Source organism: Lemur catta, chromosome 15, assembly GCF_020740605.2.
Source record: "Lemur catta isolate mLemCat1 chromosome 15, mLemCat1.pri, whole genome shotgun sequence".
NCBI lineage: Eukaryota > Metazoa > Chordata > Mammalia > Primates > Lemuridae > Lemur > Lemur catta.
This window is the reverse complement of record NC_059142.1, coordinates 44,841,436-44,868,557: the sequence shown is the minus strand read 5'-3', so window position 1 is coordinate 44,868,557 and position 27,122 is coordinate 44,841,436. Positions and strand designations below refer to the sequence as shown.

General features: G+C 41.9%; 2 protein-coding genes across 15 annotated transcripts in view; one reads left to right on the top strand and one right to left on the bottom strand.

The window, feature by feature from the left end:
• Positions 1–5,851, top strand: part of BPTF (bromodomain PHD finger transcription factor) — a 121,432-nt gene extending 115,581 nt beyond the window's left edge. For 13 of the 14 annotated variants that reach the window (XM_045525857.1, XM_045525853.1, XM_045525850.1 and 10 more), the window contains one exon: positions 3,739–5,851. In XM_045525857.1, coding sequence (XP_045381813.1) covers positions 3,739–3,775 — 37 coding nt within the window. In that variant the 3' untranslated portion in view covers positions 3,776–5,851. Of the gene's footprint in view, positions 1–2,954 lie in introns of all 14 variants that reach the window. The other variant, XM_045525844.1, reaches the window with a different exon arrangement.
• Positions 5,852–9,177: 3,326 nt separating this feature from the next.
• C15H17orf58 (chromosome 15 C17orf58 homolog) lies at positions 9,178–13,879 on the bottom strand. The gene is made up of 4 exons (XM_045525858.1): positions 13,762–13,879; positions 11,118–11,645; positions 10,791–10,982; positions 9,178–10,134 (listed from the first exon to the last, which is right to left on the bottom strand). Exons 1-4 carry the CDS (start codon positions 13,835–13,837, stop codon positions 9,944–9,946), a joined length of 987 nt encoding a protein of 328 aa, XP_045381814.1. The 5' UTR covers positions 13,838–13,879; the 3' UTR covers positions 9,178–9,943.
• Positions 13,880–27,122: the final 13,243 nt, after the last annotated feature.

The following is a 27,122-nucleotide window of genomic DNA, read 5'->3' as shown; positions in this document are numbered from 1 at the left end:
AAATGTTGCCATTTTTATCATTCTCTATTTTTTAACCCATTAGCTATAAAACTAAAATGGAAGAAAACTTAATATGACAGAGTCCTCTGGAAAATAATAAAATAACAAAGGAATGAGATGGCGTAAACTCACAGTAGTAAAGAGAATGTGGTAGAAAGCAGTCTGCTGAGGAGCTTTCAGCAGTCTCCCAGATATAAACTGTGGAATGTAGAAAGCAAGTGGAAGAGATGGGCTGATGAAGGCAGGCAGGCCACAGCCCAGAATCCTCCTAGGGGCTTTCAGCAGAGGGGACAGCTGCCTGATCAGCAGAACCCCAAGAGCTCCCACACGTGGAGATTTTGGAATACGATAGAAGGCACAAGAAAAGGAAAAGGGGGATTAACTGAAGATCTGTGTACATGGGTCTGAGGTGGTGCTGGCACCTAACAGAGCCCAGAGATCCTGCTGAACATCCTGTACTGCACAGGATGGCCACACACACAACAAAGATCCAGCCCCAAATGTCAGTAGTGTGGACGCTGAGAAACTCTCGTTTCCGTAAGCCCTATGCACATGCGCAGGGCCCTCCAGGCACACATCTAGTCAGTTAACTTATCCTAAAGTGTAACACACCCAGGGACAGCCAGGCGTGTAAGGAAAGCCTGCTGTATGAAGAGAAAGGTCGAGGTGTGGCAGAAAAATAGATTTCCAGAAAAAGCAAAAAAGACCTTTTAAAAAGGAATAAAAACCTCTACATCATATCCTGAGAGAAATTTCAGGTGACATTGCATCTATAAAATGGTGAGCAGGGTATTAGGATTAAAAAGCAATCTGAGAACAAGAAAGAGTGATTGGAAAAAACACAAACATCTTGCAAGCTGTGAAAGTTAAAATCAAAGAACTTCCCAATGTAAAGAACAAACAGACGAGGAGATGAAGAATATGAAAGAAGAAATATAGAGTATCCAATATTCACTTAATAGAAATTCCAGAAAGAACAGAGTAGACAGAGGAGAGGAAATTATCAAAAGATTAATATAAGAAAAATTTCCTGTGAGGCACAAGACTTTAAATTCCAGCAAAACAAATTCATTCATTTAGCCAATGGCTATTGAGAACCTGATGTGTACCAGACACTGGGAATTTAGCAGTGAATACAGTAAAACCCCTGCTTTCTATGGCAGGTGGAAGGAACAGTTGACAAACATAACAAACCAGGTGGACAAATGGGAAAAGCTCCACTCCGTATGCATCACTCTAAAATTCCCAAATGCCAAGGATAAAAGCAGCTCTTCCAAAGAGCTCCTAAAGAAGAGAAAACAGATCACATATAAAATAATAAGAATTAGACTGGTTATCAGGCTTTTCTACCACAACATTTAATGCTAGATTATGGAGGAATAAATCCAAAAGGAAAAACGATTTGCAGCCTAGAAGTCTCTGTCCAGCCAAACAATCAAGTGTAGGGGCGGGATAAATGCATTTTCAGTCAGTCATGTAAGGACTCAGAAAGCGTGTCCTTTCTTGGCAAGATGTGTGCTAGCAAAAATAAGGGAACAAATCAAGAAAATAAGAGCTTGGATTCAGGAAACAAGAAATGCAAGAAAGCAGTGAGAATTACTCTGACGCAGGGTGATCTTTGCACAGCAGACCTTCATGGCGGGCAGTCCAAATGGTAGAAGAGAGTGGGCCACTCCCAGGAGGGAGATGTCCGGAGAAAGAAAACAATTCATACGTTAGACAATTTGTTTAAGACAGAAAAACATAAGGCTATAATTAAGCCAAAGAATGTAAGGGATAAAAATTGAAAGGCAGTGAGAATCTCCACAAAAAACAAAAAACTATGTAAGAATACCCTCTTAGCAAAAGACTAGGTGCTACAGAGGAAAATATTTATATGGTCATAATAATGTAAATACTACATTGATTTTAGAATCAACCTATAGAAAAAACATAGAACATTGTAATTTTTAATTATAGGGAAATAAAACTTAGACTCAAAAAAAGGATGTGAGAAGGTGGTTAAGTGAGCTTGGTTCTCATTTGTCATAGCAGGGTTTAAACAAAATACAGTTGATAAAACAAGAAATGGTAGTATTTGAAATCTTAACGACCCAAGAACTGAAAAGTCAAAGTGATCCGTTTAGACAAAGCTTCATTTAAGAAATTTATAATTAAATATTAAATTTTAAAAAAGAAAAAGATTTTTTTTTAATTTTTTAAAAATAAAATAAATAAATAATTTAAAAAAAAGTGATTGATCCCAAGGAGCCTGGACTTCAGGTTGAGTAAAGTAGGACGGAGGAGCTCGACTTTTCATTACTGCCCCTCTGCCCTTTGATTCGTGCATCATGGTTATTCCTCCCACTGAATTTCTAAAATCGCTGTTTTAAATTGGAAAGGCCTTTGGCAATAACTGTGAGGTGGAAGCTGGGGGGTTTCAATCCCACCTGCTGCCAAGCTTGCAGGCAGCCCCTGGAGGATGAGTGGTAGCAGCTGCTGATGGAGGAGAGGAAAACGCCTGGCGGAGCCTGTGGCAAAACAAAGGGGTTTGGGGAAGGAAAGGAGGAGGCATAGGCTGGGCCTGTGCACTCAGGCTGTCTTGTCACCTGGTTATTTATGTAGCTTTGTATATACTCAAGTTTACATAATTTTCATTAAAGAATGTGGGAGCTGAATTGAGAAGTTTGCTCAATTCTGCTTAAATAAATAAATTGCATTGTGAAAAGCTGAGTAAAGGCAACTCATTGTTGCCTTTATAGGCAATTTCTGTTGATTTCCAGATCTAAGGCAGAGTGAAACATATGAGTCACCAGTCTTTGAAACTTGATTTATTTATGGATTTCCAGTATTTCCTTTGCTGTATTTCCCCATTTTTAATTTATGATCTCCAGCATTGTCTGCTCATTATTTTCATTACTGCACTTTGTTATAATTCATCATTTACACCATCCATGTTCTTTCTTTTCTTACAGATTGTGATATCTTTAGTCTGAATTTTTAACTGGAATCAGAACTGGATGTTGGGGTCACTCTTTGTTTTATTGTACCACGTGATTACCTAATTCAAAATTGCCCCCAAAAAGTTCAGATTAGTTAATATAATTTTTTAATGTTAAAAAAGGATGTATAGTGGTAAACAGTTTATTCTAGCAGCCATGTTTAACAATGTATTTAAAAATTGTAAACTCTTGGAATACTGTATTTATCTGCTATTGCAACATAAAGTATTTTGATTTAGTCCTGGTAACTGTAAAGTAATTTGGTTTACTAACAAAAAGTTGTGAATAAAACTGTGAAACTAGAAGGGAGACTTTCTGGACTGTAATAGAAAAATGTGATTTTAATATTGCTACTTTTCTTCTTTTAACATAATTTTTTCCCTTCATATTCCCCAAATCAATGTAAATAAACACACACACACACGCACACCTACACCTTTTACCACAACGGTAATGCTTCTGTAAATGTCTCTATTTGTCCTGTTGGCTGAAAATGTTGTAATCTTTATTAGAGAAATATATCTATTTTTTTAAATATCGGCTTTTTCCAGTGAGCTATCATGTTTAGTGTACAGTGAAACGTTTTAATATTATAGGTTAAAAATTTCTTAATTGTTTTCTTGTATTTGCTTGCCAAGAGTGAGTGAAAGAACATGGCTGCTTCTCCCAGACTGACTGGCCTTGGCATCCACATAAAGCATCATTGTTTTCAAAAATGAAGGGTGCTTAATTGTTCCCTTTTTTCTATATTCTGTAGGTCTCATAACAACAAACTGCAGTCTACAGCTTCTTAAAGTTCAGCGTGTTACCCTAACATAAAACACAGCAAGAATCTGGTTGTCTGAACTATTTTAAATTAAGGAGCCAGATGTTTTTAGTCAGGCTGTCCTGACAAGACCTAAACTTCATTTTTATTGGTCATACCAGTCCAATTATATTCTTGGCCAATTTTGTCCAACGGACAAGAGAAAAGCAAAGTCAACGACACCATTGTCTTGTCAAGATCAAATGGTTTTACTATTGTGGCAGAAGCGGGGAAACTTTGTTTATTGAAAAAAAAAAAGAAAAAGAAAGCAAGAAAAAAGATACTATGGGGTCAAGTGTAACTCCATGGAAATGCCACGTCTGCTCTTCAGTGAAGAAGCTGGTTTAGAGTCTCACAGAAAACTTTTGACTGTATTTATTTATTGTTGCAAAAAAGACGCTTTTTTATTGCTGCCCTCATTTGTCAGCTAATTATTTTTTCTTATAAAATCCAGCCCCGGTTACACGTAATCCATCCTGTATCTTATCATGATTCCTGTAGGTAAAAGTACAAGACGACCTCTAGATGTCTTTTCTTTCTATGAAAGGAGCTGCTATGTACACATGTGCACACACACACAACTGGGAATCAAAATGAGTTTATTGTTCATGGTAGGTAAAAATTAAGCTTGCATAAAGGTTGGGCTAAGTGGTCCTGGACTACAGACTCTGTTGCCTTGAATATAACAAGTACAATTTGTCAATTACTCTGCACCAGGCTAAAATGAGTAAAATCTATTTGAAGGTATCTTGTTTGTAAACATTTGTCAGATTCTAATTTTTCCTTTTTGTATTAAAATTCAACTATGGATGTATATGAAACAAAATAAATGGAGATAATTTTTCTCCCACAGATGGAGGTGTCTTTGAATGTGCGCTAATGATTATCTATAAGCCTTTGTGGGGAGGGAGGGCTGCAGGGCTGCGAGGTGACGAAAGGCAGAGGAATCTAATCGTACCTGGGTTTCTCCAGGACGGCAGCGTCCCTTCATTTTATAATTCCCAGTCCATTGTCATCACATCGGAGAAAAATCTTCAGGGGTGCTAATCCTGTGGCATCAATTGATCGTACTAATGAAAAAGGTAATGTGACAGAACACATTGCCTTCATCTGTACATTCTGTGATACCAGGCAAATCACCAGTTACAGATAGCAACTAATATTTTATGAAGGGCATTTTTCAGATGACCTCATCCTCTTTGTATTTTTTGTTTGTTGGTTGGGTTTGTTTGTTTGTTTTGTCCACATATGGAAAAGTAGTTTTAAGCAGTAGGAAGAAAATGGAAACAACTGAGGAAAGTGTATTTTGCATGTTTTTCCTTTCAATGTTCTTACACACTGTATTACTGCATTGTGATAATAGCTTCTATAAAATCTGCCATAGTGGATTACGCAGCTTTGCAAAAATTTTACTAGATTTTGCACTAATTCATATTAGCTTTGTCCTACCAAGTTCTGGAATTTAATTATTGTTTTTTAAAGTTTTCTTCTGTTTAATGTCGCCCTGCTATGCAAAACCTTTCCCAGACCATAGTTTCTTAAAAGAAAGACGTTGCTACAGTTCCTGATTCTTTCTTATTACAGGCTCAGGTGTACAGATTATTCTGGGTTAATTTTATCTAATGAAGCCCATTCCTTTTTGTACATAAAGATGTCACTTAAACCTATGCTTACAAACTAAAGAGACTAATTGCTCAAGAATAAAACATGGAAACAAAGTTTTTGCTTAAAATATTAAGATGGAAGTAGTTAAATATAGGTTATTTTGTCCTTTTTAAAAAATGTTACATATTGTATGCACTGTGCTGATGCAAGAATTCTACATTTTAATGAATTATAAAGTTATTCTGCATCTCATCATGTCACAGTATTTCTGTACTATTTATTCATATATATAAATATATATGGGCTTAATCATTTAAAACTTGTTGCGGCAAGAACTTTCCTACCTGTAGGCAATAGATTGCTATGTTTTTAACAAATTGTGGCAAATTCTAAACAGCAGTTCTTTTGTATGTAATAGGACATTTCATCCTAGAAAAATAAAGTAATGTTTTTGACATTGGATTTGGTGCAGTTTCTAATGAAACAATGGTTTGTTGGTTGATATATTTTCTGTAGCTGTTGTTGACATTGCCAAATTGTACAAAAAAGGTAAATTTTATGGATATCCTGAGACCAGAAAGATGTTAACTTCATATGTGTATTTAATGGTATAAAGTATTTTACAATTTTTATCACCATATAAATACATAAAGACATTTATAGTTTTATCAACTATAGAGCTTTAGTCTTTCAAAAGTAATTTTTGAAAAACATACATTCTTATAAAACATAATGAATTCCAAAAGCTGCTTTTCTATGAGTATTCTTTGACAAGCTTCTGCTATTCAGTGAGATATACATACTACAGCTGTTTTGCTTTCAGTAATCCAAGGAGTATAATGCACATTTGTGATTCTGTTAGGATGTTTCTACCCCAGTCTTTGGACCTGTAAATATATTTAAATTGCATCAGATTTCCTTGGTTAAAAGTATTTTCAATGCCTGTTATGCTTCATCTGCCAAGTTCACAATCCTTGAGACCATTTCAGAAAAAGTATTTTCATAATATTGTTAAGGTTTTTTTCTCCTATCCAAATTATGCAGGATTTGTACTGTAGTTCATATCCTGCAGTAGGTTTTTAAAAATTGTGAACTTTCAGAGATATTTTCTAAAGTAAAACACTTAATTACCTTTTTATATTTCAAGTGGCCTGGAGTGTTATTTAGAGACACTGAGATTTGCTGTTGTTTGTAATCTACCTTCCTAGAATCTGCAAATAAAAGTTCTTTTCTTATTTCTGTTCATTTCTATTAGGCAAACTCCCTGCTTCTTTGTTTTTGGTGGCCTCTCACATCTCTGCACACTTACAGAGCTACATGGTCATTATAGCATTCACGCTTTTTATGATTGAGGCTATTACCATAAGTCTCAGATTTCTTGTCCTTAAATAGTGTTGACTCATGGACACAGCAATGGCTTATAAGTACTGGGGCGGGGGTGGGGGGCAGCTGAAAACTAGTTTTAATAATTCTGAGACAGTCTGAGCTACATCTAGTTACTTAGAAGAAGATAGATACTGAAAAAGACTTTTTTTGGAGGATCACACTACTTGATCCAATTTGGACCAAAGTCAGCTAAAGAAATAAGCTCTATTTTAAAAATGATCAAGTCCTGCTTTATTTGTTGCTTGCTCATATATGTCCTGATATTGAGGTTATGCATTGCAGGCAGCAGGTCAGTTTGTAAATGTTTGCATATACATGTGTTTGGTCAACCTTAAAAATGATTTCAAGGCTGGGCGCGGTGGCTCACGCCTGTAATCCTAGCCCTCTGGGAGGCCAAGGTGGGTGGATCGCTCGAGGTCAGGAGTTCGAGACCAGCCTGAGCGAGACCCCATCTCTACTAAAAAAAATAGAAAGAAATTATCTGGACAACTAAAAATATATATAGAAAAAAAAATTAGCCGGGCATGGTGGCATATGCCTGTAGTCCCAGCTACTGGGGAGGCTGAGGCAGTAGGATTGCTTAAGCCCAGGAGTTTGAGGTTGCTGTGAGCTAGGCTGATGCCACGGCACTCACTCTAGCCCGGGCAACAAAGTAAGACTCTGTCTCAAAAAAAAAAAAATGATTTCAAGAGAAACATAAAGAGTGCCAAATGATATCTTTAAAAGGTAGTTTAAAAAGCTAGTACTAAAAGAAAAGTATGTTTTATAGACCTTTCGCTAGCAAAAGAAATACTTTTTCCCTCTTGAATTCTAAAGTAACAGCTTAATTTAAAATTCTTATTCTTGATTTGAAGGAGGGATGCTGTTGAATTACTCTTGAAGGCAACTGAGCATTTTATTGATGAGGGACTATTATATGTGCACATACACACAAAGGGCCCTTTAGGCTTTGGAGCACAAACCCATTTGCTAAGAAAAATGTATCAAAAGGACAAAAGTATTAGAAACCTCAATGAATTTGCTCGTTACAATTTTCTGTAAAATTAAAGACTGTAGCCAAGGTACTGACTGGATATTGAAAAGGTGATTGTCCTTGACCTTGTTCGCCTAACCCGGCATTACCTGTCTGCCTTTCTGCCTGTTTCCTGCGCACATCCCCACACCCACAGCTGTTCGAGCTCCTGTGAGCCTCACTAGGCTTTCCTTACAGAAATGGACTTGAAAGCTTTAATTTTTATCCAGGAATTTTCTAAGAAACTGGTTTGCCTGTGTTTGCCAGGGTGGACATGATAACCATGTGACCTCCCAAGTATCACACACATCACAGGGTTCTGGCACTTTGTGTGTTTCTAGAACATCCCAGAAACTCAGTGTCATCAATCAATCAAAGTCAAACCCTGACCCTTGGGTTTATGTAAAGGCATTTCTTTTTCTCTTAAACCATAGCTATTTATATCCCTGCTCCTTATGCTTGCACATTTCACCATCCAAACAATAGTTTATCTATTTGGCCATTTTGTAATTTTCCCCATCATGCTACTCAAGATCAACACTTAGCCTTTTGACATTTAAAAATTTGACTTTGGTTTTTGTGACTGGCACTATTTTTTGCCTAATTTTTTTTTTTTTGGCCAGAAATAATTATCTTAAAACTAATTCAAAAGCTCTTCATTAGCTGCATACTCTATTGCCAATAGTTCATGTAGTAATGCAGTTGACTCCCAAAAAGCAATTCTAGTAAAGTTTTTAATAAGTTTGGACAAGACTCATTTTTGGAAAATTCCCTAACAATCTCTCAGTAATACTTTACCACAGAATAGTCAGGACCTCTCAACGTTATTTTACTTCTGTTTCCCATGTTTGGAACAAATAATATAACAGTATCAGACATTATAATGTCTTATGCTATTGCTACTTGTTTCCCATGAATTCCCTAGTGTCCCATCCTCACGTCCTTAGGTGTTTGGTGCTACCCGTGTGTCCTTACAGAGTAAAGACACATTGTGCACTACCTGAATGCATCACCTGGAGACCAAATAGGCTGTTCCACTCTGCCGAGTGCAGTTCCTTTCTGTCTTCCTTGAGGCAGTCATCTTCAACCATGCAGTATTGGTCACTATTCACCATGCCTCAAATTAACTGAGGTACAGCCTGATCTTCTGGGGGGAAAAAACACTGCAATATCTTTGTGGACTCAAGTATAAAATCAATATTAAATTTAGCTAGTGATTAAACCTTTTGCTAACAAACTGGAAAATGTTTAAAAATCACTTGCTTGTGAGCTGTCATTGACGAATATTGGTTCCAGGGTCTTTGGAGTAAGTTTGAGAAAGGCTTTTTCTCAAACTTTTGGGGCTTGGTGAACCTATAAAAACAAAAACAAAACAGGTGCATCCAAGATCTGATTTCAAGGCAAGATTTACTGCTTTACAAACACAAACATGATACTTGGTCTTAATAGAAGAATGACATCAGATACACCCAGAATACGTTTAGTCCTGGGATAGCTGCCAGTTGGCACAAAACATAAGTTATTAGGAGCAGGAAGGCATGAAAATAAACTATATCATACATTCTGGTACATCAGGAACACTTTTGCTTGAATTAAGCCCTTTAGTACTCTTTAAATGTAAAATTTTAATACTTGTCCTGGGCTCTGACCCTAGTGTTTGATCTAAATGACATTTCATATGTAAATGTCTTTTGACTAGTGCACTTACTGTTCTGCACAGAATTTAAAATGTGATGGTTTGAGTATAAAATTTGCTTTGATAACATGATATAAGCTATTCAAAGTTGTATATTTAAATTCAAGAAAATGTTTTTTGCGAACTATTTCTACTACAGAATGTATTAAATTAAAATAATTTAAAAACAACGTGGAGCAACAATCTGTTGACTGGACAGGTCCATTGTCTGAGCTGTGTCAATCACTGTCCCGCACTGCAGTTGCATAACCTTGCCACTGAGCTCAGCACACCGTTAAGAAGCATTTTGTAATAAGAAAGTGACACCTCCAAGATTAGAGTTGGAACTATGCAAGTCATTCATAAAGTAGCTATGGGCCGTCTTCTAAAGGAAGACCCCGTTACATGAAGATAGGCCTTTCATGTCCCGTTGCTGAATTCCAAGTCTCCTGCGATCCAGAAATGCCAAGTGGTATGCTTCAAGTGCACTGGGTGTGAATCACAGCTTGAACTTGCCCTTCCCTTTTTCGGTTAAACCTTTTCACGTAGCTGCTGCTGCTCCTGAGCAGTCCATCCCCTGGACGGAGGCGCCCTCTCAGGACCTGGAGCAGAGCTGCGGGGAGCTGCCGTCTCTTATGGTAGATGTGGCCCATCACAATGTACCTGCTGCCTGAACAAAATAACGAAAATATAGTATAAATATTAATAGTGCCTTTTACATGCCATGAAACAAGAAGGCAGGTAAGGCCTTTAAGAAATGCCTAAGCTCAAATCTATTATCTTGCTGCACGTGTTCAGACATTGAAACTACAGGCAACAGGTGGAAACAGTGTAGTGCCCTTTAGAAGATAATCACATAATCAACCTGCAGACGGCCAACATTACGGAACAAAGGTCCTAATCACAAGTATCAGCAGGATTTTCCAGAGCAGTCTAGAAAGATGTTTCTCCCTGCCCACTCGCTGCCCTCCCTCCCTCCCCGAAGAAGCGTTTCTAAACTCGGTTCTGTGCAGAGTCCCTTATTCTTCCCTCTGGCAACCTTGTTCCGTCTTTCACTCCGTTTGTCAACATATATTTATTGAGTGTCTGCTATTCGCCAATCAGTGTTGCTCCCACCTTTGGGGGGAGAAGGACTGATGGGGCTTAAATCCAGGGTGACCGAAATAATACCTGTCGTCTAAATTCTATTCATGTTTTAATACTACCTCCCCCCGCCCCCCAAAAAAGGGAGGCTGGGGTGACCAGCGAGAGCGGGCTGTGGCAGCCGCGTTACAAAATGGTGGCATGAAGCACACAGGAGGCGGTCGTTTAGGTCGGTTTCAATACCAGGTTTAAATTCTGGGCATGGCTTGTGGCAACTGGAGGAGTCCAGGGCTAGTAAGTGGACTCGGAAGAAAAACCCGTCCGGAGTGATGTACAGACGGCTCATCTTGTACAGCCCGTCGCGGTCCACCAGCAGCGTCACCAGCCGGATCCCCGCGCCGAGCACATCCACGTCGTGCACGATTCCGTTCACTGCTGCTTTCAAAACACAGAGTTTGGAGACAAGCATTACACGGCCGCCCTCCGTCGCTCCCCGGTGCGTTTGTTTTCAGCGAACCGCGGAAGGGCTGGGCGGCTCGGAGCGCGGGGCGGAGCGGCGGGCAGGCTCACCGAACTCGCTGGCGCAGTAGGACTCGCGCTCGTCCGGGTCGGTCCTGCAGGCGCGCGCGCAGGGCTCGGCGTCGGCCTCCGGGTCCCTCCGCGGCGAGCTCGGGCGCGGCGGCGGCGCGGGCGCGGGCGCGGGCGCAGGGCCCGGGGGCGGTGCGGCGGCGCGCGGCCGGTTGGGGTGGGCGGGGCCGGCGGCGGCCTCGGCGGCGCGCGCGGGCGGCCGGGCGGCGGGGAAGCGCAGGGCCCGGGAGCGCGCGCGCCGCGGGACGTCCTCCGGCGCGGGCACGCGGCGCGGCGACGCGCGGTTCTCGGCCTGCGAGAGGCGCGGGCCTGGCGGCCCGGCGGGCGCGCGCGCGGCCTCCCGGAAGCCGGCGCGGTTCTCGGCGGGCGGCGCGGGCTTCCGGCGGCGCGGGTCCGGCCAGGCGCGGGCGGCGGGGGCGGCCTCGGGGACCGTCTGCGCCTGGGGGCCCGGTGTCTCCTCCGCGCCCGGGCCGCTGCCGGGGTCGGGCTTTCTGTTGTGCGGCGGCGAGGCTGCGGGAGAGAAGGGGACAGGCGGGGAAGCCGCCAGGGGAGGAGAAGCCGTGACGCGGAGGCTGGCGAGGCCGGGAGGGAAAGGAGGGGAAGGGAGGCCAGGAGGGGAGGAGGCTGGGGAGGCCGTGGAGGGGGAGGCGAGGCAGAAGAAAGGGCCTGGGAGGAGAGAGGGGGCAAGGGAGACTTGGCAAGCACCTGCAAGGGGGCAGAAGAAAGGGCCTGGGAGGAGAGAGGGGGCAAGGGAGACTTGGCAAGCACCTGCAAGGGGCGCGATGGGACGGCCAGGAGACCTGGACGGGAGGGAAAGAGGGGGCAGCCTCCCTCAGCCTCGCGCCCGAGGCCCCAAAGGAAGAATGGGGCCAGCCGAGAATATTTTGCACCCCTCATGTGGAATCGGAGGCCTGATGGCAACACTTTATTTTGTTCAGGAATCTTTTGAAATCTATAGCTTTTAAAATGACAACCCCCAGTTTATTCTAAGACTAAACATTTCTGACATTGGTTAAATAACAAACTTTTTGTCCTTCCTTTAACATATATATATATATGTATGTATAAACATCCGCCTTTTTGCTAGTTACAGTTTGTTGAGATAGTACCAAGAGCAAACCCCAGGGGGAAAGGTCTCATATTACAGGTTCTCCTAATTGTTTAAGCGCCCCTGACAACAGAACTATTTGGTTTTCCCATCCTTGTTTACACTGTCATCTTGATCTCTGCAGAACCTAGTATTTGTGAGTGGATTTTTTTATCTGGCTTCTTGGACACCACTTACTGGTAAATCACAGCTAAGAAAGGTTTTTAAAGCTTGGCTGGGAGGCCCAGGCCGCTGGTTAACTATAAAAGCACACATTGCTTACTTTTTTCCCCCATTAGATGGTGGAGAGGAAAAAATCTCCTAAGTGGCATGGCATGAAAACAAATTTTGAAATTATTAATGATTTTCCCTAGCTCTGCAGACAGGTTGGTGAGCTAACTTCAGCCAGCTTGGGAGCTGGGCAACTTTCCATTCCCAGTTACACAATATCACCTCCCGGCCTGCCTGGGTCCCAGTGCCCTCCAAACAGGCGCAAGAGCTCAAAAACTTGTCTTTATTTTTCCCTCCCTCCTTTTGCATTGAAGAGCTCGGTCTGCCCATTTGCAGCTCTGGCAACACTTCATTTAAAGTGACTTATCTTGCCAAATCGATAATCTCCTTTAAAATCAGCTTTCTCCCAGCAATAATAGCTGGTTAGAGTTCATGTTTTTGCAAAGAGGTTGATTCTGACTCATTATGCTAAGCGGTTGTGCCATACACAGCTGAATAAAGTTCTGGTGGACATCCAATTCCTGGCTGTCAACTGTTGACCTCACAACTGCTTCCCCATTGATATCACCATCTGTTGTCATGGGAAAGATTGTCTGATATTTGGGTTAAATGCCACTGAAGTCATTCAATTTCCATGTGGAAAAATAACCCAAAGTAAATTGCCCTGTGAGGTGCGGAAGCTATTTTTCCCAGAGATAGTGAAGCCAACAGAACAGCCGCATAAAAGCAAAGCAAAAACACCATCCCCCAGAGGACCCCTTATTTCTCCATTGCTTCCATAACCTCATTTCATTCCATGCATGGGGAGAGAGTGTGTGTGTGTGTGTGTGTGTGTTAAAGACAGACCCCAGCTCAGGTGCCCCCAGGCCGGTCGCTAGAGCTGCCGACCCGGGCTGTCCTCCCCCAGCCCTGCCCGGCGCCCCCGCGCAGCCCGGAGCGGGGCGGACCTCGCGGCGTCCCGCGAACCCGGCCCCGGGCACGGCTCCCGAAAGGCGCGCCACGACCCCTTTTGACACTTTCCCTCCTCTGTGATGGAGCAACTACTTAACATGCAAAGTTTTCTCCAGCCTGCCCGGCTCGCTCGGGATCGTTTCAGTAGCTGAACTGGCGTCTTTCCGAAAAAGCTGCCAAGAGACGCAAAATCTTGGGGACGCGGTTTGCTCCTTTCTAACGCGAACACAGACCCGGAGTGTCCTCTCGTGCAAGCTCTGACCCCTTCCACGTCCCGCCCTTCATCGCGCCCTCTCCCCAGGTCCCCCCCTCAGATCCCAGCTCCTCTTCCAGGGCTCTGCATTTCATCGATCTTACCTTTTCTCTCCGCCACTGGGGCTTCGGGGGACGAGCCCACGATCAAACAGAGAAGCCAGAAAGCTCTAGCTGTCATTTTTGTAGACAGGGTTCCCAGGCTCTAAAACTGAGCCTGGGCTTTTGCTCGCTTTCTCTCCCCCCACCCCTTCTCCACACCCCCACCCCCGTTCATGCTAATGAGGGGCAGCCTTTGGGGAAACGGGAATCACTCACTGAACAGACCATTGGGACAAAACCGAGCTGCAGGGATTTCTCCCTCTTCCTAAGGGGCATGAGCACATGGCCTCGCCAAGTTGTCCCCGGGAATGCCTGTCCTGCGAGCTGCGGGCAAGGATAACATCACAGCCTAAACTTTAAACCTGTGTGCCTTCGCAGGCTGAGGCGGGGGGAGCAGAGGGTGGGGTGACAAATGGAGGGAATAAGGGTGTTGAGGGGCTGAGGGACAGGGTGGAGTGAACGAGGAATGGGAACTTTTTTCGAGATCAAGTCAACAGCAAATAGGAAAATTAGTGCTTAAGACAGCTTGGGCTTGTGGAAGGGAGGAGATTCCAGATGACAGAAAATGTGTCCCAGAATGTGTCAGGCAATTCCTAGAGAAACCGAGTCACTACCTCCTAGGTTTGGTAAATGTGTTTCACTATATATACAACATTTGTATTCCAGAACCAGAAGGGGAAAAAGCCTTCCACAAAATAGTTTTTCTTCTCCCTTCCTTTCTCTCTCATTCTCTTTCTCTCCCTCCCCCACTCTTTTTTGTCTGTCTCTTAATTGGAACTGGCATTCAGTTGACCAGATGCATCAAGTCCTTACTGAGTACCTTTTACCTGCTAGGTGCCAGGGGACAGAGATGAGTAAAACACCGTCCCAACTCTCTGGTGATGGCTCATCTCCTCAAGAAAGGTAGATCTTTCAAAGAAAAACAAACTCGTTCACTGCTTAGGTCTGAGTCCTTGGGACAGCACCGTATATTGGTCCTGAGCTAAGGATCCTTCTCCCTAGGATTGAACAGAAACGGCATTCACCAAAGTGGGAAATAAGTTTACCAGAGTAAATCCACAGCCTTAATGAGGTATATCTCGTTTCAACAGCCTCAAACCCAAGAGGAAGGGGAAATGGATTGCAATGGAGGAGTTTTATCTGCAGCATACCAGCCAACAGACTGATGCAGCTGCTAAAAGAAAGAAACTTTTGCTGCACTAATAACTTATGTCTCAAAAATAATAGTGCTAGTGGAATGACCAGGTTGGGGGATGGGGTGCTCATGTTCTCACGGAAGGCACTGGACAGCTAGGAGGAGAACAGTAGGGTGGGAGGAAGGCTGGACTCCACCGTGGTCACGTTCTTCTGGGGGAAATGAGGGTGGGTAGCCTAAGCACACAAAGACATTTCTTATATATTGAGAAAGTACCTATAGGTAGGAGCTGTGAAGTGAGCAGTTTAATTTCAACTTAAGAAAGAATATTCTTATGAACAAGATCTCCAAGAAAGCAGACGACTTTGAGGGATTGTGGCAATGATGCCCACTGGGGACATCCAAAGAGGAGAAGAACATTAGTGACACTGTAGGGCAGGTTCCTATATTGGGTGTGTTGTGGATTGAGGGATACAGTGAGGTAAATATGTTCATCTAGACAGAGGCTGCTGGCTCTGCCAATATGTTGGAGGGTGACACCTCGTTCTGTAGTCTGGTCCTCAACTTTCCATAGCCCAAAACCCAATTTTGTAAATGAATCAGATTCATGTGACCAAGCTCATCTAGGGGGAAAAAAAAAAAACAGCTGCAGAAACCAGAATATCTTTTTTTTTTTTTTTTTGAAACAGAGTCTCACTCTGTTGCCCTGGGTAGAGTGCAGTGGCATATTCATAGATCATAGCTCACTGCAACCTCAACCTCCTGGGCTTAAGCCATCTTCCTGCCTCAGCCTCCCAAGTAGCTGGGACTACAGACACGTGCCACCAACCCCAGCTAATTTTTCTATTTTTTGTAGCGATGGGGTCTCGCTCTTGCTCAGGCTGATCTCAAACTCCTAAGCTCAAGCAGTCTTCCCTCCTTGGCCTCCCAAGGTGCTAGGATTACAGGCATGAGCCACCGAGCCTGGCCCAGAATATCATTTCTGAATTTGCAAGGGGGAAGATACAGTAAAGGTGATTCAGAGGACTGATAATGAATTAGGAGGTTGTCTGTACATCAAATTGCAGCTGAAAGAGTGGGCTAATCTCTCATTCAGGTATTAGAGGAGCAAATTCTCTATTTCCTCCAAAAGAGTAAACCTCTCCAGTCACTGCAGTGCTTTTGTGCACCAGACTCCAGACTCTGGACAGGACCAAATAGTTAAATTCATGTCCTTGTTATATGACAGATGTCCTCAGATCCCCTTCTTTCACGTGCTTTCTTTAAGTCAAGTGGAATAAAATTAATTAGACTTAAGCTTTCTCAGTTACAACCACGTCTCAGACATACCTTCTTAAGATTACATTCAGGTCACCCAGATCCAATTTGGGGTGTTCCCAAAACTCTTCTGTTGCAGGAATGTTGTGAATGCCCTGAAACCCACACCCTGAAATGTAGAGGCAGGAGCAGGCTGGATGGCTCCCAGGGGCTCTTAGAGGTGCCCAGGGTGGCACCATTTGGAAGAACTTGTCAGAGTACTGGGCTGGGTCTCTGGCTTGCAGGCTTAGAAACCACACTGATGGTGGAAGGTACAAAGAGTTCAAGAAGATGGATCTCTGTAGCCGGAATGCCAGTTTATTAATTTACAATGAGAAATTGACTCAGGCAGACATGCATGCTCATGTCAGCCTGGCTAGCATTCTTTTTCTATAAACAAGCCACACGAGAAGCCAAATTATCAGCAGGGTGCTTGGTAATATAAACCAGAGCATGGAGAGTTTGTCATATGATTGGAATGTTTAACAGTATTGGTTTCTTGTAGCCTAATGTGTCTGTGTCCACAATAGGTGTACATACCTGTCAGGTGGAAAAATCCAACTGGCATTCTCTCCCCTGACAATTTCTGGTATTTTGAGTGTATCTTTCTGCTTAGCAAATATTTATTGAGCATCAACAATGTGTTGTATAATTAAGAATTTGTGCTGGGTTCCTGGCATAGAGCTTCTAAAACCCTTGGAATTTCCCAAGTGATATAATTCTCTTTATTATTCATGAGCTTCATGGATCACATCTGAGTTTATGCTACCAAAGTGAATCTTGGAGAACCCTTTGACAGCTTCAGGATGAGGACTGGCTGTCGAAAGACCAACCGCATGAGCAGAGGGTTGGGACTTTGAGCCAGCCAGCAACCTCCAGGGAGTAGAGGGAAGCCAGAGTCTGAGTTCCATCACATAGCCAATGATTTAATTAATCACCCCAGTAAAAACTCTGGACACTGAAGCTCAGTGGAGCTTCCTGGTTGGTGAACAGTTGATGTGCTATGAGGGTGATGTGGCCCAACCCATGGATAGAGGACACAGAAGCTCTGCATTAGGAACCCTACCAGACCTCACCCTTTGTGTCGCTTCATTCAGCTGCTAGATTTTATTACCTTTATAATAAAACTATAATTGTAAGTATAGGGCCATCTTGAGTTCTGTGAGTCATTCTAGAGAATTATCAAACCTGAGAGGGATTATAAGAACCCCCCAAATTCATAGCCCGTTGGTCTGAAATGAGGGCAGTCTTGCTGTGGAATGTGCCCTTTAACTGGTGGGGTCTTCGCTAACTCTGGGTGGTTGGTGCCATAATTGAACTGCAATATACCGGTCGGTAATGACATAGTGTGTGCCAGGCACTGTTTTAGAAGCTAGAAATACCAGTCATAATTATTCTTCAAAAAGACTACAACTGCTTTGGTTTCCATTGAGTAAGCTATGATCACATTCTGGTTCTTCCATTTCAGGACAATCTTGATGGGGGCCAGAGTGTCCCCAAATTTGTCAGACTTTAACAGACCCTGAGTTTATTCACGTAAGCACTGGGCTAGGTCTTGTGATATTAAGACATAAATCTTCCCCTCAAGAGGCTCACAGGTTATTATGGGAATTAATACTCAATACATTGTGTTAAGTGCAACATTGATAAGTTGTACCTGCTGCAGAGAAAGGAGTGGGTAACAGGAGGTGGAGGCCAAGTAGTAGTTGCTGGGACTGTACTCTAGTGTTGTCTGTACTCTAGTTTGAGGAATGACTGGGGTTGACCAGGTAGACCAAGGGGCAGAACATGGTAGGCTGAGATGACAAAGGTGCGGAGGTCTGAGAGGAGGCATGACAGTGCGTGTGTCTGTCCAAGCCAAGGAAGCACGCGGCACACTAGGGAAGCACCCCAGTGAGAGAAGGCACCGGAGAGTCTCAATGCGCTGTAGACCTGGACTCTCCCACAGACAATAGTGAGTCTAAACACCCCACCCCCAGCCCCCAGCAATCACATTCCAGTGTATCTCCTTCAGGCTCTTTCTTAGATATCATTTTTACACAGATGTGATCAGAGTATCTACACTATTTTGGATCCTGTGTTCTTCCCAGAACAATATGACATAAACACTTCCCCACCTTGTGTTTTGTGTATACAATTTTGTACCCAGCTTTTTTCCTATTACAATTATTAAAATATGATTACAATCTCTTTACTCTTTGTAAGCATGAAATCTTACAACTGCATAGTATGTTCTCATTTAGATAAACTATAATTTGGTGAAGAGGGATCCTCCTGCCTCAGCCTCCTGAGTAACTGGGACTACAGGTGTGTGCCACCACATCCAGCTAATTTTTTCTGTTTTTATTATAGTGGAGACAGGGTCCCAGCCTCCCAGAGTGCTACTGAAGGGTTTATTTAAAAAAAAATAGGTTTCTCTTTGTGTTAATTCATATTTCTTTAATTGCTGGTGAAATATTACATTTTTTCATAGATTCATGGGCCATTTGTATTTCTTCTTTTGTTAATTGTTTATATGGTTTGTCTATATATGTTGCAAATATTTCCTCAGAATTTTGTTTAATTTTTAACCTTTTAGCAATTTTCTGGCCATAGAACTTTTAAGTTTTGTATAGCAAAATGCATCAATCTTTTGTTTAACAATGTCCCTTGTGTCTTTTTTGTCATCCTTAGAAAGACTTTCTTCAATCCAAACTTATATATGCTCTCCCTATGTTTTTATAACACTTGTGGTTAAGTCTTGATTCCATCTGGAATTTATTATTTTGGTATGTAGTATGAGGTAAGAATCTTATTTTTTTTCCTCAAATAACTACAAAGTTGTCTAATCCAATTGGTAAATAAATCCATTGTTTCCCAAATTTGCGATGTCACCTTTAACATAGCCAGTATTAACTTCTAATAACTTTAAGTCTGTTTCTAGACTTTCTACTCTTCTCTGATACTCTGTTTATTTCCATGCCTATGTGCCCACATCAGGGTACTATTATTATATAATTATTGTGGTATTACAGCTTTCTTTCCAAAAATTGCTTTGGCTATTATAATGTTTATTTTACCAAGTGAACTTCAGAAACATTCTGCTAAATTTTCAAAAATCCTGTTGGAATTCTTTGAATTTGCATTAAATGTGTACATTAATTTGTAAAGGAAGTGACAGTTTCCCTCTATTTTTGGTTTATCCATGAAAATGGGATATCTCTATATTTCCTTGAGTCTTCTTTTCCTTCTTTCAGAGTATTATCATTTTCTTTATCTAAGCTATAAAGATTTCTTGGTAAATTTATTTCCAGGAGCCTGGGCAACATAGAAAGGCCCCATCTCTACATAAAAATGTTTAAGGTTGGGCATGGTGGCTCACACCTGTAATCCTAGCACTCTGGGAGGCCGAGGCGGGTGGATCGTTTGAGCTCAGGAGTTGGAGACCAGCCTAAGCAAGAGCGAGACCCCATCTTTACTAAAAATAGAAAGAAAATTATCTGAACAACTAAAAATATATAGAAAAAATTATGGTGGTGCATACCTGTAATCCCAGCTAGTTGGGAGGCTGAGGCAGAAGGATTGCTTGATCCCAGGAGTTTGAGGTTGCTGTGAGCTAGGCTGACACCACGGCACTCTAGCCCAGGCAACAGAGTGAGACTCTGTCTCAAAAAAAAAAAAAAAAGTTTAAAAATTAGCTGGGCCTGGTGGCTTGCACCTGTAGTCTTAATTATTTGGGAGGCTTGGGTGGGAGGATTGCTTGAGCCCAGGAGTTCAAAGTTTCAGTGAGCTATTCTTGCACCACTGCACTCCAGCCTTCGTAACACAGTGAGATCCTTTCTCTTAAAAAATGTACTTCGAGTATATTTTATATTTTTTATGTAATGTGTATAGGATATTTTTTCCTTCATATTTTTTGACTGGTTTTGTTAGGTGTCTAGAAAAGCTACTAATTTGTATTGCTTATATCCCAGTTTGTGTACCTAATATCCAAATATATCCCAAACTTTTTTCAATTGATTTTCTTGGGTTTTCCCAGTTGAAAATTATATAATCTTCAGATAGTGATAATTTGCCCTTTCTGCTCAAATATTTATAACTTTTTTATTGCATTAATGAGAGCATTCCAAACTTTGTTGAATAACACCATCTATAGACATCATTATTGTTTTATTAGTATTCCTCATTTATAGAGAACATTTCAAATGTTTCACTTTCATGTAACTAAAAACTTGATTTTACTTCAAGTATATTAGCTGTTTTTATCTGCGTATCCACACCATTTTCACCTTAGGAATCTGGCAGATATTCCCATTTTTTGTTACTTTCTTAATGACGATCTTCTGTTTTTATCTTCTATATATTTTATCTTCTAGCTCATTATTTTTCTCTCTCTACCTAGGAGACATTGTTGAATTTTTACATCATGTCACTGATTTCATTTTCAGTAGCATCAATTCTGCCCTTTGCTCCTTGCAATAAGGATTTTAATGCTCAGGAATTACTATTAGTTAGTTTTCTTGTCTGTTCACCCTATTGTTCATTCATCTCAGCCTACTTCCTTCTTATAATTTCCTGATTCACAAGGACCTTTTTTTCTTGTACTTTTGTGATAATGTCTGTTTCTTAAAATTGTCTTTAGCATTCTTTATCGTCATTATTTGAGATATGCTCTTCTGCTGAGCATTTTTAAGGGGAAAATATTTTTATTATGAAATATTACAAACATTCAAAAAGTTAGAGAGAATACTATAGTGAATACTTGCATAAGCATGACCCAGTTTTATCAGATCGTAACATTTTCCCATGTTTGCTTCTTTTTTTCCTCTGTGAGTTTAGCTTGACACTGAGTTTTTTTTCACATTAAAAAAATTACAAATATATTTTGTAGTAGCCAACCTCCAAGATGGCCCCCAGTGGCTCCCACTTCCTGGGATTCATACGCTGAGTAGTCCCCTCCCACGCTGCAGCACAGTTGATCTGAGTGACTGACAGCATATGGAAGAAGTGATAATATACACTTCCAAGATTAGGTTACAAAAAGACTGAACTCTCCTCTGGGTATATATTCTCTCTCTCTCTTTTAGATCACTCAGTCTGGGGAAAGCCAGTGGCTGGTAGGAAGGACACTCAGGCAGTCTATAGAAAAGCCCAGGCATGGAAGTGTTCAGCCAATGTCCAGTCAGAAACTGCAACCTGCCCACAACCAGTGAGTAAGTTTGAAAGCACATCCTCCCCCAGCTGAGCCTTCAGATAGACTGCAGCACTGGCCCACAGCTTGACTGAAACCTCCTGAGAGACCTGAGCAGAACCAACTGGCTAAACCACTCCCAGATTCCTGGCCCAGAGAAAGTATGATATAAAATGTGTTTATTGTTTTAAGCTGCTAAATGTTGGGGTAATTTGTTATGCAGCAATCGGCTAATACACAGGGAAGGCCTCTTATGTCCCTCCCTAATCCAGTTTATTTCCTTTCCCTCCCAGCGGTAATCATGTTGAAATTGGGGTTTCTACCACTCTATGCTCATCCTGTTAGGACTATGCAAACTACTTTAATAACAAACAAACAAATTTTGAGGGTTTTTAAAAAAATTCTAATTTCAAATTTTGGAACATTCAATGCAAATATGTACTTATAGTTCAATAAATTCTTTTTAAAAATTAATGTGTAATAAAATTGGGGAATTTTTCTTTTTTTACTTTGTAGACTTCATTGTCTAATGTTGAAATGAAATGTTAATAATGATTATAATAATAGATGACGTTTATCAAGTATTGTTCCAAGTGTTAAATCTTTATTACAACATATGAGCTTGATACTTTTATTATCCCCGTTTTACAGATGAGTAACTGAGGCACAGAAAGGTTCAGTGATTTGCCCAAGGTTATACAGCTAGTAATTAAGTAATACCAAAATCATTAGCTTCTGCCAGTGCTCTTTATATAAGGTAGAAAGAATAAAAAGAGGAAAAGAGGCAAGTAACATAAAACATAGCTGTTAAAGGTGATGAAGTCTAAAGTCTGTAATCATACTTGCCATCTTCTACCCCTTCTTCATGTTCCCCTTTCCCTCTCCTGAGCAGAGTTCTATACCTGGTAGAGTCACCCAAAACTGTATTACCATAGGGCCTGAGTTCTTGGTGGTCCTGTTGTTATTGGGTTGCTATACTTTGCCATTAACCGGGTCTTTGGGGCAAGGGTGTACTGAGATGTGCCCCCAGTGAATCCCTGGCTTCCAGATGGAACAGAGGCATTTTCCTCTCGGTTCCCGGACCCGTGCATTCTGGCATTGTCTAAGCCTGGGAAGGGCAGTGCTAACAGAAGCCCTGCAGGCAAGGGAGGCAAAGCCAGACCCAGAACACGGTTCTGTCCCTGTGAGGATGAGACTGCCCACACACCCCAGTCTTGTCACTATTAAAAAGGGATTACTGGTGGCCTCGCACGGTGCGACCTTCACCTGGTAGACGCGCCCTCTGCTGGCCTTTCCTCAGACCTGCGGCCACAAGTGTCCTCTTCTAGTCCTCCCCTACCTCTGTTGGTCGTTCACTGCTTTGGTGGCCCCTTTTCCCCCTTTATTTGAAGAGTTTCTGATATCCCTCAGTTTCACTGAAGGTGATGTTTGTGGTTCTCATTCTCATACCCCTTGAAGCAATAGGCTAATACACAGGGATTGGTTTGGGGGGATTTTCAAGAAGAGTGGGAAAAAAATGGCATCTTCCCTGTCATTTTAATGCTGGAAGCTGGTAAATTTTAAAATATGACAGTTCTAAATATTGTATTTTACTATGAATTCTCATCTATTTTTGACATTCTGAAACGAACTTTGAGTATTTGGACTAATACAATACTAATAAATATTTGTATTTATGCACACCTTTAAAAATTAAAATTCCAAAGTGATCAAGTACAAAAACAGGTGAAACTAATCTATGCAGTTGGAGGTTAGGCCACTGGTCACTTTGCTCCTTGCAAAGGAGCAATGTGTATGTGTGCTACACATTGCTAACAATTATTTTTTAAACTCAAAAGTAGAAGAGCCAAGGCTAATTAAAAATAGCCAAGCTCAGTGGCTCATGCCTGTAATCTCAGTATTTTGGGAGGCTGAGGCAGGAGGATCGCTTGAGGCCAGGAGTTCTGGACCAGCCTAGGCAATATAATGAGACTCCGACTCTACAAAAAATTTAAAAATTAGCCAGTGTGGTGCTGTGTACCTGTAGTCCCAGGTACTTGGGAGGCTGAGGCAGGAGGATCCCTTAATCCCAGGAATTCAAGGTTACAGTGAGTTATGAATATGCCACTGCACTCCAGCCTGGGTGGCAGAGCAAGACCCTGTCTCTAAAAAATAGGTCAAGGCCGGGCGCGGTGGCTCACGCCTGTAGTCCCAGCTTCTTGGGAGGCTGAGGCGGCAGGCAGATAGCTGCAGCTCAGCAGTTTGACACCAGCCCGAGCGCAGTGAGACCCCATCTCCGTAAACAAAAGATCACAAAAAAGACCAAAAAAATACTCAAAACCAACAAAACCCAGCCGGGCGCTCTGGCAAGCGCCTGTAGTCCCAGCTACCCCGGAGGCTGAGGCACGAGGATCGCTCACAGCCCGGGACCTGGAGCTTGCGGTGACCCACCCTCACTGCACTCTACCCAGGACACTGAGTGACACTCTGCCTCCACAAAAAAAAAACAGGGAAACTAAAAAATAAGTTAAAAATAAAAAAAATAGATCACGACCCTAGTAAACACTGGATACTGTATTTATTTGTCTCAATTAAGGTGAAAAGGAGAATTTTATGCAAAAACTTCAAATAACTGAATTTTGGCATATTACTCCATTTACTAAGGATTCTAGCTTTTATTTTAGGTATAATATATCTTCCCTGTGGGGGAAATGGATTTCTCTAAATAACAAGACCCATAGTCACACAATGCTGGTGGGGACACTCACCCCAGCTTGGGTACTATTAATATAACATCTTCCAACCTCTTTGGGCTCTGCCATTATTTGTCTCCTCACATGCCAGTCTGTGTCCCTTAGCGATGCTAGGGTTCCAGAAAGAGGCCCCAGACACAGCAAGGACCTGAATGAGGGCAGTAACATACAAACTCACCCAAGTGTCCCCAGACATCTATTTGGAAGCACCTTTGACTTACTCCCTCTCTTCGCCCCGAGCCTGCATGGGGACAAAGAAATCACAAAAACAGGAATAATTGATGTGGCCCTAAAATAATGCAGTCCATCAATAACATAGTCATACCGGCCCTGTTTGCCAAGCCTCTAAGGCTGTTTCTTCAAATTGGCAATGCTGACATTTTGGGCTGGATCATTTTTTGTTGTGGGGGACTGTCCTGTGTGTTGTAAGATGTTGAGTAGCATTCCTGACCTCTACCCCCTTGATGCCCAGTTCAATTGGAGACAATTAAACATGTCTCCAGACATTGCCAAATGTTCCCTGGGGAGCAAAATCAGCCTGGTTGAGAACCACTAGTCTAAAGTAAGCAAAGCTATCAGGATAAAAGCAATAAGTCACCTCTATCATAGCAGAACATTTTAAAATTTTTCAGTTGATTGTAAACCAAATTTCAAAAATGTTATGTAATATATATTAGTAATTTTATCTTTCTTCTCAGCTTTGATAGAATAAATCTGATACAGCTACCATAAATTAAAAGCTGTTAATTTTATTCCAAAATCTGATGCCCTTATCTATTAATAATGTAGAAGGACACACTTTATATTTCAAAATATAATGGGAAGTCTTGTAATCTTTAAAGATTCACAGTCTGCATCACCTAAAATCAACAGCGGTGCTAGAGCAATTACATGGAATACTAAAAATAAAACGTACAAACATTGTGAGGGGAAAGGTGCTGGTGTTTAGCATGGCAAGCATCCATGCCTCTTCTTGAAAGGACTCACATGTCCTTTTAAGGAATTAGCTCTTCCCCTTTGTGGGGAGAATTGGTAGGAGGGTGATTCCTCTGCCATCCTATGAATCAACAGAAGAAAGGTCCAGCCTGGCATGGTAGTATGCTCCTACAGTCCCAGCTCCTCGGGAGGCCGAGGTAGGAGGATCTCTTGAGCCCAGGAGTTCAAGACCAGCCTGGGCAACATAGTGAGACTCCATCTCTATGAATAAAAGAAAACAGACTAAAATGTTCACCAAATTTTATTTCAGAGTATAGAGGGGTGCAAATGTTTTGGTTACATAAATTGCTTTTGTACAATTTGAGTCAAAGTCATAAGTGTGCCCATCACTCAGATAGTGTGCATTGTACCTGTTAGGTGTAAATTTACTCATCCCCTCCTCCCCCCAGCACCTGCTTGATTTCCAATGAGTTTTATTTCCATATGTGCACATAAGTGGTGTTCGATTAGTTACAATTTAATGGTGGTGGTATATGTGGTGTTTGTTTTTCCATCTCTGTGATACTTCACTTAGAAGAATGGTCTCTGGTTACATCTAGGTTAATACAAGAGGTATTCATCATTTTTTTATGTCTGAGTAAGTATTCCATGGTATACATATACCACATTTTATTAATCCACTCGTGTATTGATAGGCACTTTGGCTGTTTCCACATCTTTGCAATTAGGAATTGCGCTGGTTCCATATGAAGCATAGAGTTATTTTTTCTAGATCTGTGAAAAATGATGTTGGTATTTTAATGGGGATTGCACTGAATCTGTAAATCACTTTGGGTAGTATAGACATTTTAACAATGTTGATTCTGCTGATCCATGAGCATGATCTGTTTTTCCGTTTGTTTAAATCCTCTGCAATTTTCTTCCTCAGTGTTTCAAAGTTCTCCCTGTATTCTTTCACTTCCTTGGCTAAATATATTCCTAGGTATTTTATTTTCTTTGCTGCTATTGTGAAAGGTATTGAGTCTTTGATTTGATTCTCAACTTGACTGTTGTTAGGGTATAAGAATGCTACTGATTTGTGTATATTGATTTTGTTACCTGAAACTTTGCTGAATTTATTTATCAATTCCAGGGGTCTCCTGGCAGAATCTTTGGGGTTTTCTAGATATAAGATCATATTATCAGCAAAGAGTGATGATAGTTTAACCTCTTCTTTTCCCACTTGGATACCCTTGATTTCTTTCTTGTGCCTGATTGCTCTGGCTGGGACTTCTACCAGCACTATGTTGAATAGAAGTGGTGACAGTGGACACCCTTGTCTGGTTCCAGTTCTAAGTGGGAATGCTCTCAATTTTTCCCCATTCAGTATGGTGTTAGCTGTCTTTAGTGACGTTTTCATTCATTTACTGTGTTGTTTTTGTAGTTTCTTTGGGTTGGGTTTCTATTTTCTCTTGTATTTCGTTGAGCTTTCTTACAATCCATATTCAAAATTCTTTATAAGTCATTTCAATATTCTCATTTTGGTTGGTTTCTATTAGTACAGAGTTACCATTTTCTTTTGGGGGTGTCCTTTCACTCTGATTTTTCATGTGTCCAGAGATCTTTCACTGATTGCTTCTCATCTGGAGCAGCTTTTGCTTCTTCATATTGGAGTTTCTTTTGATTAGATAATGGCACATCCAGTTTAATCTCTGAGACAGTGGGTGGTGCTTGTGGGTGAGACTCAACACATCCTGTACGATTGAGTCAGACTCCGTAAATGGTGTAAGGGGCCTGCAAATTGACCTCCCTGTCAGTAGGTGGCACTTGCCGGAAGAAACAAGCTGCAGTGTTGTTTTTGGGTCCTGTGACCAGTCTAATCCCTCCGGAGAGGCACTTGATTGCCCCAGGTGGTGGGTGGGGCCCTGGAACTTCTGGTGAGTCCTTATTACCTACCAGGGCAGAGGCAGGTGAGGGAGTGCGGCTGGGCAGGGCTGGGTTGGCTGAGCTTGCTCTCAGGCTCCATAAACGCTGGCAAGGTACGTGCTTCAGCAGGGGTTCAAGGTCTGCTCCCAGCTTTTAGGCAAAGCCACCAGGGAGGGGGTGTAGTGGACTC